The sequence below is a fragment of the Kogia breviceps genome, chromosome 10 (assembly GCF_026419965.1).
Source record: "Kogia breviceps isolate mKogBre1 chromosome 10, mKogBre1 haplotype 1, whole genome shotgun sequence".
NCBI classification, from domain to species: Eukaryota; Metazoa; Chordata; class Mammalia; order Artiodactyla; family Physeteridae; genus Kogia; species Kogia breviceps.
In genome coordinates this window covers 75,912,049-75,931,286 of record NC_081319.1, presented here as the reverse complement: position 1 = coordinate 75,931,286, position 19,238 = coordinate 75,912,049, and the positions used below count along the sequence as shown (strand labels likewise).

The 19,238-nt window shown below is 48.8% G+C and overlaps 1 protein-coding gene and 1 long non-coding RNA gene across 2 annotated transcripts; one reads left to right on the top strand and one right to left on the bottom strand.

Moving 5' to 3' along the window:
• The first annotated feature begins 586 nt into the window (after window positions 1-586).
• Window positions 587-14,901, top strand: PRPH2 (peripherin 2). Its single transcript, XM_059075687.2, has 3 exons — window positions 587-1,167; window positions 11,584-11,830; window positions 14,689-14,901. The coding sequence occupies exons 1-3, from the start codon at window positions 587-589 to the stop codon at window positions 14,899-14,901; spliced, it is 1,041 nt and encodes a 346-aa protein (XP_058931670.1).
• LOC136794925 (uncharacterized) lies at window positions 10,918-17,419 on the bottom strand. Its single transcript, XR_010842390.1, has 7 exons — window positions 17,226-17,419; window positions 16,426-16,512; window positions 15,719-15,931; window positions 13,870-13,996; window positions 13,407-13,513; window positions 12,910-13,103; window positions 10,918-11,614 (listed from the first exon to the last, which is right to left on the bottom strand). It is a non-coding gene; the product is annotated as an uncharacterized lncRNA (long non-coding RNA).
• Between the last annotated feature and the right edge of the window lie 1,819 nt (window positions 17,420-19,238).

The following is a 19,238-nucleotide window of genomic DNA, read 5'->3' as shown; positions in this document are numbered from 1 at the left end:
CATTTGTTTTTCAACTTGGATAATGATGTCTTTTGTCCTATTAGAAAGTTTTCAATTTTGAAGGAGTTTGGCCCAGAAACATGCTCTGGGGAGACACATGATGTGATCTGAGCCAGACCTCCAGATAAAGCCCATTTCTCTGGCCAGTCTTGTCTTTTTTTACTCCTGATTCTTCAAGCTGAACCCAGAGCTCTCTGCTCCAGGGTGTCCATGGAGGCTCCTCTTGACCATGTTCTGAAACTGGCAGGGCTTTATCTAATGGGATGAACCTGGCTAAAGAGATTAGCAAGATGTCTTGTGGATCCCACTTTTAATCTGCAGCCTTCAGGCTGTCCCTCCTCTGCTGGGAAGGGAGCTGCAGAAACGACACGCGGAGGACTGGTCCCTTCATGAGCTGTGACTCTGAGGCCCCTGCTCCCACTAGTGAGTTAACAGGGGTCCCAGGCTAGGGGACGCAGCATGGGCAGCCCCCAGAGCAGCTCCCTGCAGCTTGGGCCATCTGCACCCTTCCCAAGGCCCTGAATCTTCAGGCTCCGGGCTTACAGAGGTCAGGAGTGAGAGGCTGCCTGGACTGCACTCTGCAAGTATGGCGTTGCTGAAAGTCAAATTTGACCAGAAGAAGCGGGTCAAGTTGGCCCAAGGGCTCTGGCTCATGAACTGGCTCTCCGTGTTGGCTGGTATCATCATCTTCAGCTTAGGGCTGTTCCTAAAGATTGAACTCAGGAAGCGGAGCGATATGATGGACAATTCTGAGAGCCATTTTGTGCCCAATTCCTTGATAGGGATGGGGGTGCTGTCCTGTGTCTTCAATTCTCTGGCGGGCAAGATCTGCTATGACGCCTTGGACCCTGCCAAGTACGCCAAGTGGAAGCCCTGGCTGAAGCCATACCTGGCCGTGTGTGTCCTCTTCAACGTCATCCTCTTCCTGGTGGCCCTCTGCTGCTTCCTTCTGCGGGGCTCCCTGGAGAGCACGTTGGCCCACGGGCTCAAGAACGGCATGAAGTTCTACCGGGACACAGACACCCCAGGCAGGTGTTTCATGAAGAAGGCCATCGACATGCTGCAAATTGAGTTCAAGTGCTGTGGCAACAACGGCTTTCGGGACTGGTTTGAGATTCAGTGGATCAGCAATCGCTATCTGGACTTTTCCTCCAAAGAAGTCAAAGAGTGAGTGGCCTCCAGTCTTGGGGTCAGAGTGAGATGGGGACGTGGAGACACGAGCCTGTGACTCCCCGTCCAGCGCCTTTTCCTCCCCATTGGGTGCTCTGTGTGCACAACTTATTACTGCGTGTGAGGGTGTATTTGGTTGGACCATATGGAATTGTCAATATTCTATCATTTTTGACCTATAAAAATAGCAGCTTCATATGGTTCAACCTAATGTTTGGCTAAGATGGGAGGAAAGTGTCAAGTTATAGAAACTATTTGAATGGGGGTCACCAGGGGGAGACCCAGCCAGGACTGTGTGTCTGCTTCATTCGGGAGGAGGGAATTCATGGATTACATATACTGAGACTTTATCTGGCTGCTTGTCTCATTCAGTCAAAGTGGATGCATTCGGTCCTAAAAGCATAAATTTCTGGGTTGGTTCCCTTGTTTTCCAACCTTTCAACCCTGAACAACCATTCTCAAGGTGTTTGTCCTTGGATACGGTGGAAAGAGCAGAGGATGGGGCAGTCAGGGGGTCTAGGCTGTAGTTTTGTCTCTGTTGTTAATTAGATGGTGATCTTGGATAAGTCATTTGACGCCTTGGGCCTTTGCTTGCCCATCTTTTAAAGGAAGGCACCAGAATACACAACTTTGGAGGTCACCTCCTAGCGCTGTCTAGAGCCCGGCATACAACCGGTGCTCAATAAATGCCTGGTGGTGTTTACTACTTAAATCATGATAGTGCAACTCGATAAAGTGTTTCTAAAGTGTTCTTGGCATGTGTAAAAATAAAATCCTGAGCGGCAGATGTAGGCAGGTGTTGGTGAGAAAGAGAATCTCACCCTTTGTGCTGAGACACAAAGACCCTTCCCAGAGACACACCGTTGCGGGTCTTGAGTCGTTTTCCAGGGAAAGGTCAGCCTGTCCAGAGCCAGTGGCTTTCCCTCACCTCTTCCTTCTGTCCAACTCTACCCTTTCCCTGCCTGAGGCTAGGGCTTCAATTGTTCATGCAGCTGGTTTATCCTCTGAGTGAGGCTGGTGAGTCCAAGGGGACATGCACCCTGGGCTCTGGGCACACTGGCATCAGGACATGGTTGAAGCCCAGACAACACCGGTGAACCCCAGATGGCTAGCTTAGCTGCTCCTCAGATGGAAGCAAAGTCAGATTGAAGGTCACTGCTTGGGATTGTATTTTCTCTGTGGGTGGGGATTTACTGCTACAAATCCCTTGTCAAGGAGGCTTGTAAACCACTCTGCCCTTTCCTAAGGGACAGATCCACAGGGACAGCACAAAGTGGCATGATTTATACGAGCTGCCCTAGCAGGGTGTGAAGCCAGAGGGACAAGCAGAATTCCCGGGGATGGGGAGAGTGCGGGGAGCAGAAGCTGAGGGTAGAACTAGCCTTTGTGATGGACGGGAAGGGGCTTCTCATCTTCTCCTCTGTCATTTTCCTTGATCGTCTTCTGCACAGAGTCAGTCCTTGATGAGACTTACAAGATCTCTCTGTAATCCCCAAATCCCCTTCTGTCCCAGGGTGGAGAAATGCTCCAGGCTGCTCCACTCCCAATGGCCGGCATATCCAAATTTTCAGGCAAACATTAAACTTGATCAAAATTACCTCAATGCCCCATACAAACTTATTGGTGTGAAACAATCTTAACTCCACTGATTTGGAAAAAATTTTCTCTGCTACACACACACACACACACACACACACACACACACACACATATACAAATATGGTCACAACATTAAGAGAAACTGAGCATCCCTAACTGAGCCTGGCACTTGTGAGCTTGGACAAATGTGGAGGGATGGCTGGTTTCTGGAGATTTCTCAGGGGAATATTTAAGGTCAACAACTGGTTCCTGAAGGCTCCTGATCTAAACATGGAAATCAGGTGGGAACAATTCAAGATTTTTTTACAAGAATTTACAAGCATTTGACCGCACCCCACCCCCACCCCAGCCTGCCCTGTTGCTAAGTTGCTGGGTCTCTGGGGAGGAAAAAGGCCCTTATTTGGTGTGCACAAAACCTCTCCTGGGGGGTTTGTATTTTTGTTGTTGTTATTGTTAATCTCTATTTTGTGGATGAGAAATCTGAACCTCAGAGAGCTTAAGGGATGTTCCTAAAATCTCATAGCAGGAAGTGGCAAGCTGGGGTTGGGGGTGTGGGGCAAATTTTTGGAAAAACCAACCAACCAGCGTTATGGAGACACATTCCACACACCATACAACTCACCCATTTCAAGTGTGCAATTCACCGGTTTTTAGTACATTCACAGAGCTGTGCAACCAATACTGAGGTTGATTTTAGAATGTGTCCACCACCTCACAGAGAAACCCTGCACCCTTCAGTGTTCACTCCGGCCTCCCCTGCCCCCAAGCCCAAGTAATCACTACTCTACTTTCTGTCTCTATAGGCTTCCCTGTTCTGGACATTTCATTTGAATGGGATCATATAATATTTGTCCTTTGGGGTTTGGCTTCTTTGGTTTAACATACTGTTTTCAAATTTCATCCATGTTGCAGCATGCATCAGCACTCATTCCTTCTTCTTTTGGGACGGTATCCCACCGTAGGGAGTGCCACGTTTTGATTCTGCTCTTTCCACTCTGCCTCATACAGATTTGGTGTTAGATGAGTGTGCTTGTTCTCTGACAGCTGAAACCTGGGGAGCATTGGGGGGGAGGGGCCTCAGGTCTTCCCTCTTCCTCTCTCTGTCTTGCTCTCTTCTTCCTCCTCCAGAGGGGCAGTGGAAGGTGGGCAGAGAAGATACAAGCTCGACAAACACCTGTGGATCGTGATGGGATTCTGGTCCTTCTGTGCCAGGGTCTCAGATCATCATGAGGCCCCACAGAAGCCAGAACTGCCCCCCCGCCCAGGCTCTTCGTGGGCTGTGGCACGTGGGACCATGCTGTGCTCCATCCTCCTGCATCTGTGTTTCCCTTCTCACTCCCTCCCCAGCCTGGTGGTCCTGGGGTGGGGGTGGGCGGGGACACTCTGTTATAACTGGAGGAGGCCCTCAGAGGGAGGAGTCCAGGAATGCCACCTCCCTCAGCGACTCAGTCTTCAGAGCAAGATATCGGGATATAGATTTGTGATTCTTAACCACCAGAGCTGCTTTTTTTTTTTTTTTTTTTGCATTTTCAACTTTTATTATGGAAGATTTCATGCATTCACAACAGTAAATCCCCATGTACCCTCACTCCCCCATAACATTTTCCCTCTTCTGAGTATTAAGAAGCAAATCCAGGGCATCGTTTCCTCTTACCTGTAAACACTTTAGGAGGAATTTCTTTTTTTCTTTTTTTTTTTTTTTTGCGGTACGCGGGCCTCTCACTGTTGTGGCCTCTCCCGTTGCGGAGCACAGGCTCCGGATGCACAGGCTCAGCGGCCACGGCTCACGGGCCCAGCTGCTCCGCAGTATGTGGGATCTTCCCGGACCGGGGCACGAACCCGTGTCCCCTGCATCAGCAGGCGGACTCTCAACCACTGCGCCACCAGGGAAGCCCTAGGAGGAATTTCTAACAGATAAAGAGGGTTTGCTTTATTGCCTTTTTGTTTTTAACAGAAGCAAAATATTAATAATGCCTACTAATATTACTATTGTCTAATACCCAGCCTGTGTTCAATATTCTCTGATTGTCTCAAGATGTCTTTTACACGTGGTTTATTCAAGTCAGGATCTAAACCAGACTTTGCATTTCATTGTTTGGTCTCCTAAGTCCCTTTTACTCCAAATAGCTACCTTTTCTTTTTTTAAAAAAAAATTAATTTATTTATTTTTAGCTGTGTTGGGTCTTCGTTGCTATGAGAGGGCTTTCTCCAGTTGTGGAGAGCGGGGGCCACTCTTCATCGCAGTGCGCGGGCCTCTCACTATTGTGGCCTCTCTTGTTGCGGAGCACAGGCTCCAGACTCACAGGCTCAGTAGTTGTGGCTCACGGGCTTAGTTGCTCCGCGGAATGTGGGATCTTCCCAGACCAGAGCTCAAACCCGTGTCCCCTGAATTAGCAGGCAGATTCCCAACCACTGCTCCACCAGGGAAGCCCCAAATAGTTACCTTTTCATGCCAAGTGCGTCTTGGAGGAAGTCGGCCATTTGTCCTGCAGAATTTCCCACGTTCTGGGGTTGGGCCGTTGCGGCCAATTGCTGTCTTCTAACGTGTTCTTCTGTCTCCTGTATTTCCCTGTAAACCAGTAGTCAGGGCTGAGGTGTGGCTGGATTCAGGTTCAGTTTTGGCAAGAGCACCCCCTAGGGTGCTGCTGTGGGTACCTTACTGCATCACACCAGGAGGCACCTGAGGTCTTCAGCCAGTTTATCACAATTCCTTTAAAGTTTCCTCCTGTTTTCAGGATGAGCTGAGCTTCAGCATCTTGGGGTGAGAGGCAGACCATGAAGCAGCTCAGAGGTCTTGGCACTGTCAGCCTGAAGGAACTGTCAGCCAGGAAAGCCTGGCCTGGGGCCCTCAGTCTGAGAAAGAAGCTGGCACTATGCTCTCTCACTTTATTGTCCTTCCCAGGGAACCCACAGGCTATGACACCTGTTCCCTCTTCCTAAACAATTAATAGCTATCTAGAGAATTCCGGACTTTGGCTAGGAGATTCCTGAGGGCGGGGCTGCGTCTCCCCTCAGACCGGGGCTCCCTGAGGGCGGGGCCGCGTCGCCCTTCAGACCTGGGCTCCCCGAGGACAGGGCTGTGTCTCCCCTCAGACTGGGGCTCCCTCGGGTCAGGTCTATTTCTCGCGATAAGACCGGACTCTGTTGCCGTCTAGATCTCCCGTCGGATTGGTTCTCCCTGAAAGCAGTGCTGTGTCTCCCCTCAGACTAGGGCTTCTTTAGGGCAGGGCTGGGTCCCCTCCTTCTTGTGTCTTCCCTCACCACCTGCAGTTCTTTATATCCAGTGACTACTCAAAAAAGAAATCAAAGAAATACTATTAGTATTTCAAAGAAATACTAATACTGCACTTGTATACCAGGTGCTCTATGTGTATTACCTCAATTAATCTCCACCACACCCAACAGACTTATATTGTCATTTCGCAGGTGAGAAAACTGAGGCTCACAGAGGTCAAGTGAGTTGCCAAGATTCCACAGGTGTCACTCAGCTGGCATTCGGGTTGGGGATTGACACATTATCAGTTACACTCCTGGCTCCCTCCTCTCCCCTCCCCTGCTCATTTCCATATGGCTTTCCTTATTGATTTATTGATTCACCTACTAAATTATGTTGCTTTTTCCAGGAAAACTCCAACATTGATGGTTTTCCCAAGTCATATGTAGCTTGGCTATGGGAGAGTGGGCTGAAAGAAAGCCTTATCTTAATTAAGACCCTTACAAGCCTTGGTGAGCCCTGAGCAGAGATTTGTAGCCTGGGAATTACTCTGATATAAACAGCCAGCTCACCACCTAAGGAGCTCTCCTCCTCTGCCTTTGTCTTATGAGGGTAAGTGGAGCCTTAATCTGTGGTTGGAAACAGGGCAAGTGCTAAGTCAACAAGACAATACTTCTGACGGAGAGGGAGGGCTAGTTTCAGAGATGTGGGACCCCAAGAGGTCCTAGGCTGGGGGTCTGGGGGAACCCCAATGTCCACCAAGCCGGGCCTACCCTCAGGGTCCCCAGTCTGAGGGAAGACACAGCCCTGCCTCAGGGAGTATGAGGAAGATCTGTAGGCTTCACCCCACCTTAGGGACACCTGGAGAATGCATAGGAGAGATGATGCTGGACAAGGAAGTCCTCCTGGGACAGGGAACAGGGGAGAGAACTCACACTTTCCTAGGAAGTTTAGCTAGAAAAGCCAACAGGCAGGAAGGACCTGAGAGGCTCTGAGGAAACTCTGAGGGGAGGGGTGGGCAACTGCTGTGGGCTGGACTTCCACTTACTGTGTAACTTTGTGTAAGGCCCTGCCCTGCTCTGGGCCCCACTTCCTCCTCTGTAGAACAGCCTGGTGGGTTGTAGGGTCCCCCCCAGATGGCCATGAGTGGGGAGGAGCCAGCATTCTTCCAGGGCCTGTGTTAAGTGCATCCTCCTATTGCCTCATTTAAACCTCCCACAGCCCCTGAGAGGGGGGGTGATTATCCCGCCTCACACAAGTCCACAGCTCACAAATGCATATTTGAGACTCAAAGGCCAGCTCTCTGTGCTCTACCCACTCCGCTCCATGGGGACACTGGGAATGGCCCAGGTGGGACATTGTGCGGGTGGGAGCGGGCTCCAGGGACAGCCTGCAGGTCAGGAAGAGGGAAGAACAGTGTTTGCATTTGGGGGCCAGGCTTGCTGGGGTTGGTCCTAGGGGTAGGAGACTACATCTGCTCAGTCCTGGGGGTGGGGGGGTTGGCTGGCCCCTCAGGAGGTGGGTGGGAGCCCCAAGCTGAAGGGGCTCTGCTCCAGTCCTCCTACTGGGACCACCCAGGACCACCCCAGCCAGTGGAACCAGGTGCCATGCGGGGCTGTGCAGGGAGAGCTGCCCCCATGGCGCTCAGTGCAGTTGAGCTTCAGCAGCGGCCACTCCCGTCATTGGACAAATGTCTCACAGCCCCTGTCTTGGGCTGGCATTGAGCTCTGCCCTTGCAGTCTTTTTTTTTTTTTTTAATTCTAAAAAATATTTTATTTATTTATTTATTTTTCGCTGCTTTGAGTCTTCGTTGTTGTGCGTGGGTTTTCTCTAGTTGTGGCGAGCAGGGTCTACTCTTCGTTGTGGCGCGCAGGCTTCTCATTGCGGTGGCTTCTTTTGTTGAGGAGCACAGGCTCTAGGCGCAGCTTCAGTAGCTGTGGCACGCGGGCTCAGTAGTTGTGGCTCATGGGCTCTAGAGCGCAGGCTCCGTAGTTGTGGTGCACGGGCTTAGTTGCTCCGCGGCATGTGGGATCTTCCCGGACCAGGGCTCGAACCCGTGTCCCCTGCATTGGCACGCGGATTCTTAACACTGCACCACGAGGGAAGTCCCTGCCCTTGCAGTCTTGGTCACAGAAGGCACTCTTCTCCACAGCTGGCAGAGGCCACACCACCCATGCATAAGTGACTATTCCCCAGTGGTGTCATGTGGTCTGTTCCACTGTTACAGCTGCTCCCCAATGACACACAGAGCTCACGTGAAGGCTCTTGTTCTGTCACCCTTCCCAGCTCCAGCTCAGGAGTCCACATTTCTTACACACTTAGTACATGCCAAGCACTCTTCTTAGCCTTTTTATGTGGATCCCTTCATACAACTCTTATGTCAACTCCATTTTACAGATTAGTAAGCTGAGGCCTGGCGAGGTTAAGGAATTTTTCCAGAGGGATGAACCAGGAGTAAACTCAGGCTGTCCTGCTCTTATCATGGTCCTGGTCCTGGACCACCTGTGCATCCAGGGCCAGCTGTTCTCTGGGCAGTGGGTTCTGTCCATGAAGCAGAGGGCAGGGACTACAGGGTGTGTGGAAATACGGTCACCATACCTCAGGCGAGGATTGTTCTGGAACCAAGGAGGCCACATTTTTCAGAGCCTTCCTCAGGTCTTAATCATACCGATCAGCAGACAGTTCACTGAAAAGAAACCACAAATGGATCTTAAACACATCAAAAGATATTTAACTTCACTTATAATGAGCAAAACAGAAATCAGAACAACTCTGAGATACTATTTTTCATCTGTCAGGTTGGTGAAGATCAAAAACAGGACTTACGTGGGTGTGGCTGGTGGGGGTGTGACTGTACAACCCCCGAGAGGAGAAATATGGCAGAGCTCGGGTGCAATCACAGGTGGACCCTTTGAGGCAGAGATGCTTCTTCTAGGAATTGATCGTCTAGATATATTCCCAAATGCAAAATGACCCATGTCCATGTTTGTATTAACAAGTCACTGGGGGGACTTTCCTGGTGGCACAGGGGGTAAGAATCCCCCTGCCAATGCAGGGGACACGGGTTTGAGCCCTGGCCCGGGAAGATCCCACATGCCACAGAGCAACTAAGCCTGTGCGCCACAACTACTGAGCCCACACGTTGCAACTACTGAAGCCCGCGCACCTAGAGCCCGTGCTCCTCAGCAAGAGAAGCCACCGCAATGAGAAGCCCATGCACCGCAACAAAGAGTAGCCCCCACTCGCCGCAACTAGAGAAAGCCCGCACGCAGCAACGAAGACCCAACGCTGCCAAAAATAAAATAAATAAATAAATAAGTTAAAAAATAAAAGAAAAAAGAAAAAAAGACAAATAACAAGACACTGGGAAAATCCATCAATAGGAAATGGATAGTACCCTATGGGCCATCTGCACAAGGGGGACACCATGCACCTCATTAAAACCTGGAGAACACTCTCCATTTGAGAGATATAAAAAGATCTCTAAGGTATTGCTAAGGGAAAAAATAAGATTCAAGACAGTGTGTATAAAATGCTACCATTTGGATAAACAAACAAACATATAGGAAGAATAAGAACTCTGCAAAATCTGAGCTTGCTTATCCATGCTTGAAGCTTCTGTGAAGGATAGACAGAGCTGGCCACAGTGAGGGAACTTGGGGGCCAAGGGACAAGAATGAGCAGGAGACTTTTCTGTATTGAGGGGATTTTATTTAGAAGTTGAACACAAACATCTTTTTTTTTTTTTTTTTTTTTGCGGTATGCGGGCCTCTCACTGTTGTGGCCTCTCCCGTTGCGGAGCACAGGCTCCGGACGCACAGGCTCAGCGGCCATGGCTCACGGGCTTAGTTGCTCCGCGGCATGTGGGATCTTCCCGGACCATGGCACGAACCCGTGTCTCCTGCATCGGCAGGCGGATTCTCAACCACTGCGCCACCAGGGAAGCCCACAAACATCTTTTTTTAAAGAGTATAATTAATTACCATTTCAATGAACATTGTTGGAAACAATTTCTATTATGAACAATTACATGCTCCCTATCCTTGTGCTGTAAAAGTCTGCCATTATGTAATGCATTGTTCATGTGAAACTTAAAAAAAAACTTTTTTACTCAAGGTAACATGCACACAATCAAGGGTGCAAATCTTAAGTGCGCAGCTCCATGAATTTTTTTTTAATTTAAATTTTGGGCTGTGCCATGTGCCTTGTGGGATCTTAGTTTCCCGACCAGGGATTGAATCTGCGTCCTCGGCAGTGAAAGTGCGAAGTCCTAACAACTGGACCACCAGGGAATTCCCTCCATTAATTTTGACACTTAAAGTTGCCTGGGTAACCACGAGCAGGTCAGATGGAACATACCTAGCCTGCCTAATGGGGAGGGAGTGAATTTTCATTATAACGATGGCTGCCCCTTTTGAATTTTGAACCTGCATGAATGTACGGTGTGCTCTACCCAAATATATGTATAAGTAGAGAGATGCAAAAGTTGTGCAAGTTGCATCCTTCAGGTGAGTATGGAGCTCCCATCCAGCTGGGGGCAGAGGTCAGTGTGGATGGAGAGCAAGCCATGGGCAAAGACCCATTCTCTGCTTCTGCAAAGGCCCAGGGACAGAGCAGGCCTTCTGGAAACATCTGTTGAGCAGAAGTGATCTGGCCAGAGGGGACCTTGGTCCCCGGTGATCTCTAGGGAGATGAGGTTGGGGAGGGTGCTGGGGGCTAAAGTTGATGGTCATGAATGCTAGGCAGTCTTGTCTCAACAGTCACCATCTGTCCTGCTACTCTTCCTACCAGCTTGGCACGGACCCAAGAAATCATTGCATGCCAAGGCCTGGCAGCACACAGACTGGTTGATGTTTTTAAAAAATAAACCTTTATTTTGCACTGTACAATGCAGTACTCCACAGACTGGTGTTAAATGTTGTCTACAGTGCAACATCCATGTTCCAACACAATACTTGCTAGGAGTACAGTCAGTGCTCTTGTCGATCTTGTATTCAGTCAGGTTAAAACAATGGGCAATAAAAGAATGAACACGTTTCTCATGTGTGTGACTCACTCTTGTCTAAATGCCCCAACTTGTGACTTCTTTACTATCTATACCGCTAGTTATCCAGGATCTTGAAGAAATCCTGAACCTCTAATAGGCCATCCTCTGGCAAATGAGTACGGTGAACAGCATTCTGGATCTTCGTTTTACCAAAGGTTGCTCAGAGGCTTCCAGGGAGTTAATGCCAGGCAGTTTCAGGATCAGCAGGTCCACAGAATTCTCGAAATGTCATTGTAAGGTTTTGTTGAATCTCCATTGCTCCACAAGGGCTAGAATACATATGTTCCTTATTTACTTGCCTCTTGGTTTATCATCTATCTCAACCCTCTAAACATAAGCTCCAGGAAGGCTGGAGCATTGGCTCTCTAGGGTCACTGCTCCATCTTCAGCACGTAGAACAGTGGCTGGCGCATAGTCGGTGTACAGCAGATATTTCTCAAGACAGCAAATGAATGAATGAATATTCCAGACTTTCAGAGGTGGGGGATGGGAGAAGCTGGCCCCTGGCGAGAAGTTCAAGAAGCTGGTCTTAAGCCGTCTGTTTGTCCTCCAGTCGCATCAAGAGCAACGTAGATGGGCGGTACCTGGTGGATGGAGTCCCCTTCAGCTGCTGCAACCCCAACTCGCCACGGCCCTGTATCCAGTACCAGCTCACCAACAACTCTGCACACTACAGCTATGACCACCAGACGGAGGAGCTCAACCTGTGGGCGCGCGGCTGCAGGGCCGCCCTTCTGAGCTACTACAGCAACCTCATGAATTCCGTGGGTGCTGTGACGCTCCTCGTCTGGCTTTTTGAGGTAGGCCCTGGGCCGGTGGGGGGCAGGGCAAGAGGGAGCCACCTGCCCCATTGGGATTTGATGGGGTGGAGCTGGGCCTGGGTCTCCCTCCTGGGAACCAGCCCTCTGCCCCCTGTGCAGGCAGGCCCAGGCTCGAATACCAGCACCTCTATTTTTTGTTTCTGTCCCGTCACTTAAAAAAAAGAATTCGTTGAGTTGAAATTCACAGCACATAAAATTAACCATTTTAAAGTGAACAATTTGGTGGCATTTGGTACAATCACAATGTTGTGTGACTACCACCTCTACCTTGTTCCAAAATACTTCCATCGCCCCCTCAAAAAAAACCTCATACCCATTAAGCAGTCAGTCCCCCTCCTCCCCTCCCCCTAAGCCCCTGGCAACTACCAATCTGTGTTCTGTCCTTCTGGATTTATCTATTTTGGACATTTCATATAAAAGGAATCATATAATATGTGACCTTTTAGGTCTGGCTTCTTTCACTTTGCATGTTTATCCTGTGTCTCCACTTTTTGAGTCCAAGGATTCGGAAAGTTATTTAACATCTCTGTTATAGGGGGCTGCCAGCATTTAGCTTTGGAACTATTGGGAGGCAACAGGAGATACAGGCACATCAAAGTGTTCGGTCAATGATTTGTGCTTCTCTTGAGATTCTGGTAGCAATTTACCTGGTATTCTAATTATTTGTAGATTCATCTTATCTCATCTATTAGGTTTAATTCCTCTCTGTAGCTGCAGGGCTTGGACTATAGCAAGCCCTCACTCATTGATTTACTGAAGAAATAGTTCTCAAACACCTGCGAGTGCTGGGCGCTGTCCTGGGTGCTGAACGAGAGCCCACTGTCAGCGAGGGGTAAACCAAGGTGACACAGAGAGTGACTCATGGGCTCATGCTTTGAGCTGACAGCAGAAACCCAAACTCCAAAACCTAAATGTACAAAACCAGAAACATAAGGTGGGGAAACTTTGCCCATCAGAGGAGATTCATTGAAAGGTTCCCTTAAGTAAGTCAATCTTTAGTGCTATGGAAATTCGCACATAGCTGGGCTCTCAGCTGAGACGCACCACTTCTAACTTACCACATCCCACCAGAAGGACTGTACTGCCTGTTGAGGGGGTGAGATGGGGAGGAAGGCCTTCTTTTCACATTAAGGCAAATGCAAGCATATTCATGATGATTTATTAGTCACCAGCTCCTTGAGGCAGAGTCTTGGGAATAAGTGGGTAGAATAAGGAGAGCAGCTCACTGCTGGAAGGTTAGAAGTTTGCATCCCTTGAAAACACATGAAAAGAAGACTTAAAGGATAAATGAAGTCAGTGGGAAAATGGAGTTCCACTGGCTGCCTCTCAGTTTACCCACCTTTCCAGGAACCTAGTGACTGCTTAAGAAAAGGAACTGTTCACTGGGAACAGGGAGTTTGAATCCCCTTTCACTTTTCCCCTGAGGCTTTTAGTGGGCAGAGCTCTGTGATGGGCACAAGGGGGGCTGATAAGATTCTGCCCTCAGCCTTGCCCTCCTGGGTCTCACAATCCATGAGTCCACATCTGACTCATGAACCAAAGGGAGTACCATTACCTAGTGCAAAATTCATCGTGCAACCGGGGGCCTTCTTGAGGAAAGCAGGAAGGAATCAGAGTGGGTACACGCACACCAGGAGGACTTCCCGGAGGTGAGTCTTTCCACTGTAAAAATATCTTATTAAACTTTCAGTCAACAATAACAATAACCTAAAACTATTAGTTACTATTATCATCTACTGCTGTAATTATAAAATGCTCCCAGAGCATTCATTCAACAGATGTTTACTGAAGCCCTACCACCACTGGGTGCTGTTCTAAGGGCTGGGACAGCAGGTGAACAAGATGCATCAAGGCCACCCCTGCCCTCAGGGGGGTGGATGTTCTCCATTAGTGGGCCTAGGCCTCTCACAGAGTTTGCTATACCATCAAAGGAAAAGTGTAAGACAGCAAACCAGGAATTTGTGTAGAAACAAGTGGCTAACACAATACAGGGTTAGAAAAGTGGAAACAGTACTTACCACGCTCACTAATAACCAACTACAGCTGACATTCCTATTCATCCTTGCTGTGCACCAGGTACTATGCTCTACACATACTGAAGCATCACAGCATGCCCATGGAGCAGGCGGTACTTCATCTGAAAATCTGCAAACCAGATGAGTAAACTGAGGTTTCCTGGTCACATGGCTCGCTAAGTGCCAGGGCTGAGGTTTGAACCCAGGCATTTTGGCACCAGAGTCTGCTGCAGTGACTTGCAGTGAATAAATCCAAACAAATCACCCACTCATCCTCTAGTATCAAAATAACAGAAGTAGAGGGAAACCGTATATCACTATTGTTTGAAGAAAAGGAGATGACGTTTTCATTCTGTCCAGCAAATAGTTGCTGAGCACTCGCTATGTGCTTAGCAACGTGCCAGGAACGAGGTGGGGGTGGGGGTGGACACAGAGAAGGAGCCCAGGATTAATGCCCCCAGGAAGGGGGAGACCTGAGGGCAAGGAGGGGAGAATTCAGGTGCAGGGGCACTCATGATGTTCTAAGCAGAGAAAACAGCAAATGGTAGAACTGGAGAGGAGAAAGGCTGGGCAGGATCCAAAGAAACCCAGGGTGACTGGAAAGGGAGGAGAATGGGGTCTGAGATGAGGCTGGAGCACACGCAGGTATCGCGAGCACCCAGGCCTGGCTGGGGCGGGCAGGGCCTCGCCAACCCAGCCCCAACAGAACCTTGTTTGAAGGGCCCCCAGGATGAGCAGCCTGGTGGCTGCCACGGTTTCCTGGTACCCCCTGCCCCAGCTACCTCTCCCAGATCTCCTCTAAGTCTCCTCTCCCCCCACCAGGTGACCATCACCATCGGGCTGCGCTACTTGCACACGGCGCTGGAAGGCGTGGCCAACCCTGAAGACCCCGAGTGCGAGAGTGAGGGCTGGCTTCTGGAGAAGAGCATTCCGGAGACCTGGAAGGCCTTTCTTGAGAGCGTGAAGAAGCTGGGCAAGGGTAACCAGGTGGAAGCCGAGGGTGTGGATGCAGGCCAGGCCCCAGAGGCTGGCTGACGGTCACGGTACCCCCTCCCCTCTGAACACTGAAAAATAGTGGACTCCAGGAAACGCGGATACCCCCCTAATCCAATCTGAATCTCCCAAGGAGGGTGGCCGTCTAACAGAGACTCTTCTGGATGGTGGGATTTAAAATTCAGGGTCCCTAAAAACTTTTGTTGAATGACTGTCTCAAAACATGAGTGAATGAGTCCCACTCAGGCCCACTGCCCTAGGACGCACCCTCACAGTGGACTCAGGGGGGCCTCTAAGTGGATGACTCTTCATGGCACAGGAATTCAGTTCCACCCTGAGGCTACTGGCTACACCTGAGGGCTGCTCCCTTTTTATGAGTTGGCTGTTACGATGAGCTCCAAGTTGCTTCATTCTATATCCAAAGTGTCACTTGATGCATAAGCTTGAGTCTGAAAAAATGTACTGGCCATGCTGTCATGTTTTTCAAATGTGAAGATTGACACATCAGCCGTTTTATTTAATTACAGAAGGTGAGGGACAGTTACACTTTTCTAAGAGTAATGGTCTCTCTAGAGCACCGAGGGCTCAAAAGAGGAATTCTCAATCATGAGACAAGAGAACTTAGAGGGGATTATGTCCCTCAGCAAAAACACAGCTTTTGTGTCACCTTCACAAGCCCTCAGTCACTTAGCCAGGAGTGAGCCACGGGCTAAGGGAGTCGGGTTGTAGGCATGTTCTGGCTAAATGCCGGGTGACCTCCTTTGGCTCATCTATGGAAGCACTGCGTTAGACGGCTGCCCTTCTGTGGAAGAGAAGCAACAATCAGACAAGAGTCCACCCTTTGGAGAGCAGGCCTCACCTCCTGGGACGCCCACACAGGTGCCGTGACAGGCCCCACGGACAACACTGTCTGCAGTGGAGGACAGAGTCCTCTGCGAGCTTCGTCCTGCTTCTTGCCCCAGATACCCATCCTGCAAAACGGTATTTCCCGAATGCCTCCGCATTAAAGAAGATTCTTTGAGACAGCTCATCTTCCCATGCTAGCAACTGCGAAAGAAGTTTTTACTTCCTTCTGGAAAAAGAGAGAAAGGAAGCTTTCAGGGGAAGGAGGGAATGATTTCATTGCTGTTCTAGGAGTTTCCAGTGTGGAAAAAATAAGACTTCTGGTACTGCCTGGGGTATGTTCTGGGGCTCTAATTCTCCCAGGCTTAAGAGCAGATCAAAGATGTTTGGACATTATGTCAGATTTTGGTCCCAGATTTAATTCAGTTTGACTTCTGAGTGTGGAGACCAAGGAATGACCCACATGGACAACACTGAGGGAGTCAGTCCCTCTGATGAGGGTCCCGGAGCTCTCCCCTCCCAGGAGCGCTGAGAACCATCAAGAAAATGCTGCTCTAGGCCCACAGGTGTAACGATGCTGTTGACAGCTGTACAATAGACATTAAAAATTATATTGTATGAAAATCACTTTTGTTAAGTGCCTGTCTTAAATGTATGTGCTACATGTATGTAGCACAGGATCCCTGATTCTTGCTAACATTTGTTAACAAAACCAAACCAAACCTGACAATGAAAGGCAGCACTGCTAATGATCACGGCAACTGTTTCAACAGCGTGGGTGTCACCTCTCTCCCTCTTGCTATATCTTACCTGCAAGAACAGGGACTGTTAGGTTATCCAAATAATCTCAACATTTGCTAGAGTTTGGACCAGAGCTGAATTCAGTATTTTGGTATGTGGAATCTTAATTTAGTGATTTAAGCAAAAATTCCATTTTCTGTCCTCCCTGCTCCGGTCAGAATCTGAGAGCTGCTGGGAGGATCAAGGGGAAAATGATCCCACAATAAACACCACCAGCTGGTTCAGAGCAGACTGTGCAGGGGGCCTGGAGCTGGTGTACTGAATTAAGAACATGCAGATTATGACCCGCTGAATGAGGGGGCACAATCCACCCACACAGGGTTGGCAGGTAGCTCCCTCAGCATCCCAGCTCCCACTTTGGGGAAGTGAAAACCCCAGGGTTGTTTTGATTGAAGGCAGTTTCAAGGCACTCATACAAAGGGAGTAAATTCACAAGGTCGATTACTCGCATGTCCCAGAAGCGAGGGGTGTGTGTGCAATAAGCCAGTGGAAGGTGGGGGTCCTCCATTCCAGGTCTCAAGAGCAGGAGACAGAGAGCAGGGTAGCAAGCACCTATTACTTAAGAGGTGGTTGGGACGGGCTTCACTCTTAAGTGGTTATTTTGAAACGTGCCTCGGAAAAAGCAAAGCAGGAATTCCAGGGACAGAAAACCTAAGCTCAGGTCCTTATCTAAATGTCCTGAGCAGGACTGTCACACTGTAAATGCTCAGGCAGCAACTCACAATGGCTCTTCTCTCATTACACAGACTTAGGGTGGGCTGCATCCTCACAGTCTTCTCAGGTAGCCAGGTAGTTGCTAGAGGAAGCTGCCCATCTCATTTGGTCATCTACCAGTGCCCAGCAAGACTGGGACAAAGTTTTTCCTTATGTCTAACCTCAGTCTTGGGGCCAATGTAGGTTCATTTCTCCCAAGGGACTCAGCCAGCTTTTCAAGTCCTGTCAGCCTAGCCCTGGGGAAGGGTGAGAGGTAAAGACAGTGCCTTAGAACTTTTATTTCTGAAACAATTACTCCATAGTGAAGTAGTAATAGCTACTTATTCCCAACATTTAGGAAAATAAGTGTCCTAGTGTCTGCAGCCTCAGCTCAAGAGCCCATAGCCTCTTGCAACATTTTCAAGCCCAGGACTGAGCCACCTGCCAATAAACCCTTAGTAACCTCAATTCAGGTTAATAAGATTAGGGGCTTGCTCGCACATTCCCCCGCCTCCCCTCTTCCGGCACCTGTAATGCTAGGTCAGCAGGTTTGCAGCTTAGCCAGGGGGCGGGGGTGGGGTGGGGTGGGGTGGGGGGAGAGGGCGGCACTATGACATTTATGGTCTCTGACCTGCTACTAGATTTAAAAAAAAGGCTCCTGATGTCAGTGTGGCAAGCCAGCAGCACAGTGTGTTAAGGACTAGGAATGTGGGGGAATAACACAGAAGTTCAGGGGGAGAGCGGATGCTCTCTCACTGTTCAGAGGACATGAGATTGGCTGGAAGGGAGGAAATATCAGCCCTTAACTCCTGATGGCATTATATCTTGTCCTTCAAATCAGAGGATGTGTATAAGTAAGCAGCAAAGTCAAAGTGCGAGGATGGTGTAGAGTGGATTAAGATATGAGTCAACTCCTAGCTATTTACCTGATGGGAATGAAAACTTAGGTCCATACAAAAAGCTATAATAGGATTGTTTGTCATGGTTCTATTCATAACCACCCAAAACTGCCCAAATGTCTTTTACCTGGTGACTGGGTATACATCTGCACAATGCAACACGATTCAGCAACCAAAAGGAACGTGGACGGCTCTCAAATGCATCGGTCTTCTTAGAGAGAAGCCAGACTCAAAACTCTACATATATGATATATTTATATAACATTCTGGAAGAGGCAAGACAAAGGGACAGAAAAAAATTAATGGTTGTCAAGGGTCAGGATGGGGGGAGAAGGTGCCCACGAAAGGGCATGAGAGAACTTCCTGGGGTGATGGAATTGTTCTATTCTTGAGTGTGGCTTGTTAAAACAACTGTATGCATTTGTCAAAATGCATAAAACCATCCACTAGAAAGGGTGAATTTAACTATTTGGAAAATAAATGTCAATAAACCTGACTCAAGAAACAAAAGTAGGGATAAAGCAAGGAAGGAGCATGTCAGAGGGAATTAATGAGTCCTGGAGCTGATGACATTAGGAACAGGGAAGGTAGTAAGCTAGCTAGGAGCAGCATTAATGACCAGGAGACAGAGAAACCTAGTGTTTTTAGTTTGATGCTTTCCTTTAAGAGGATTTTCAAGAGCACAGCAGAACTTTTATAGGCAATGACTCCCTTGCAAATATAGGATGTAGCTTCCTTCGTACATGTGTCTTTTCTAAGCAGAAAGTGCCTGGGGAGTGTGTTAGAACAGGGACCTGGAGATCACTACGTAAGGATAAGCAAGAAGAGTTTAAACCTTCTTGGAGGGAATGACTTGGAGCTGGGAGAGACTTCGAGTGCCCTGCTTTCCCAGTGATTTGAAGTTCACAGTGGTTCAGAAAGGTCACAAGCTGTCATAGTCAGTGAATATGAAACTTAATCAGCTGAAATGATGATCAAGCTTTCTTCAGAAGGTCAAGATCGTTTGGCCAACAGCCATAACTGACACTAATAATATAAGCACCTTAAATTTTAAGCTAATACAGGTGTCCCACTTTATCTATAGCAAGGTGACATGTGGAACTCCTCCACTGCATTTAACTGTGTGAAACAAAACAGAAAGAA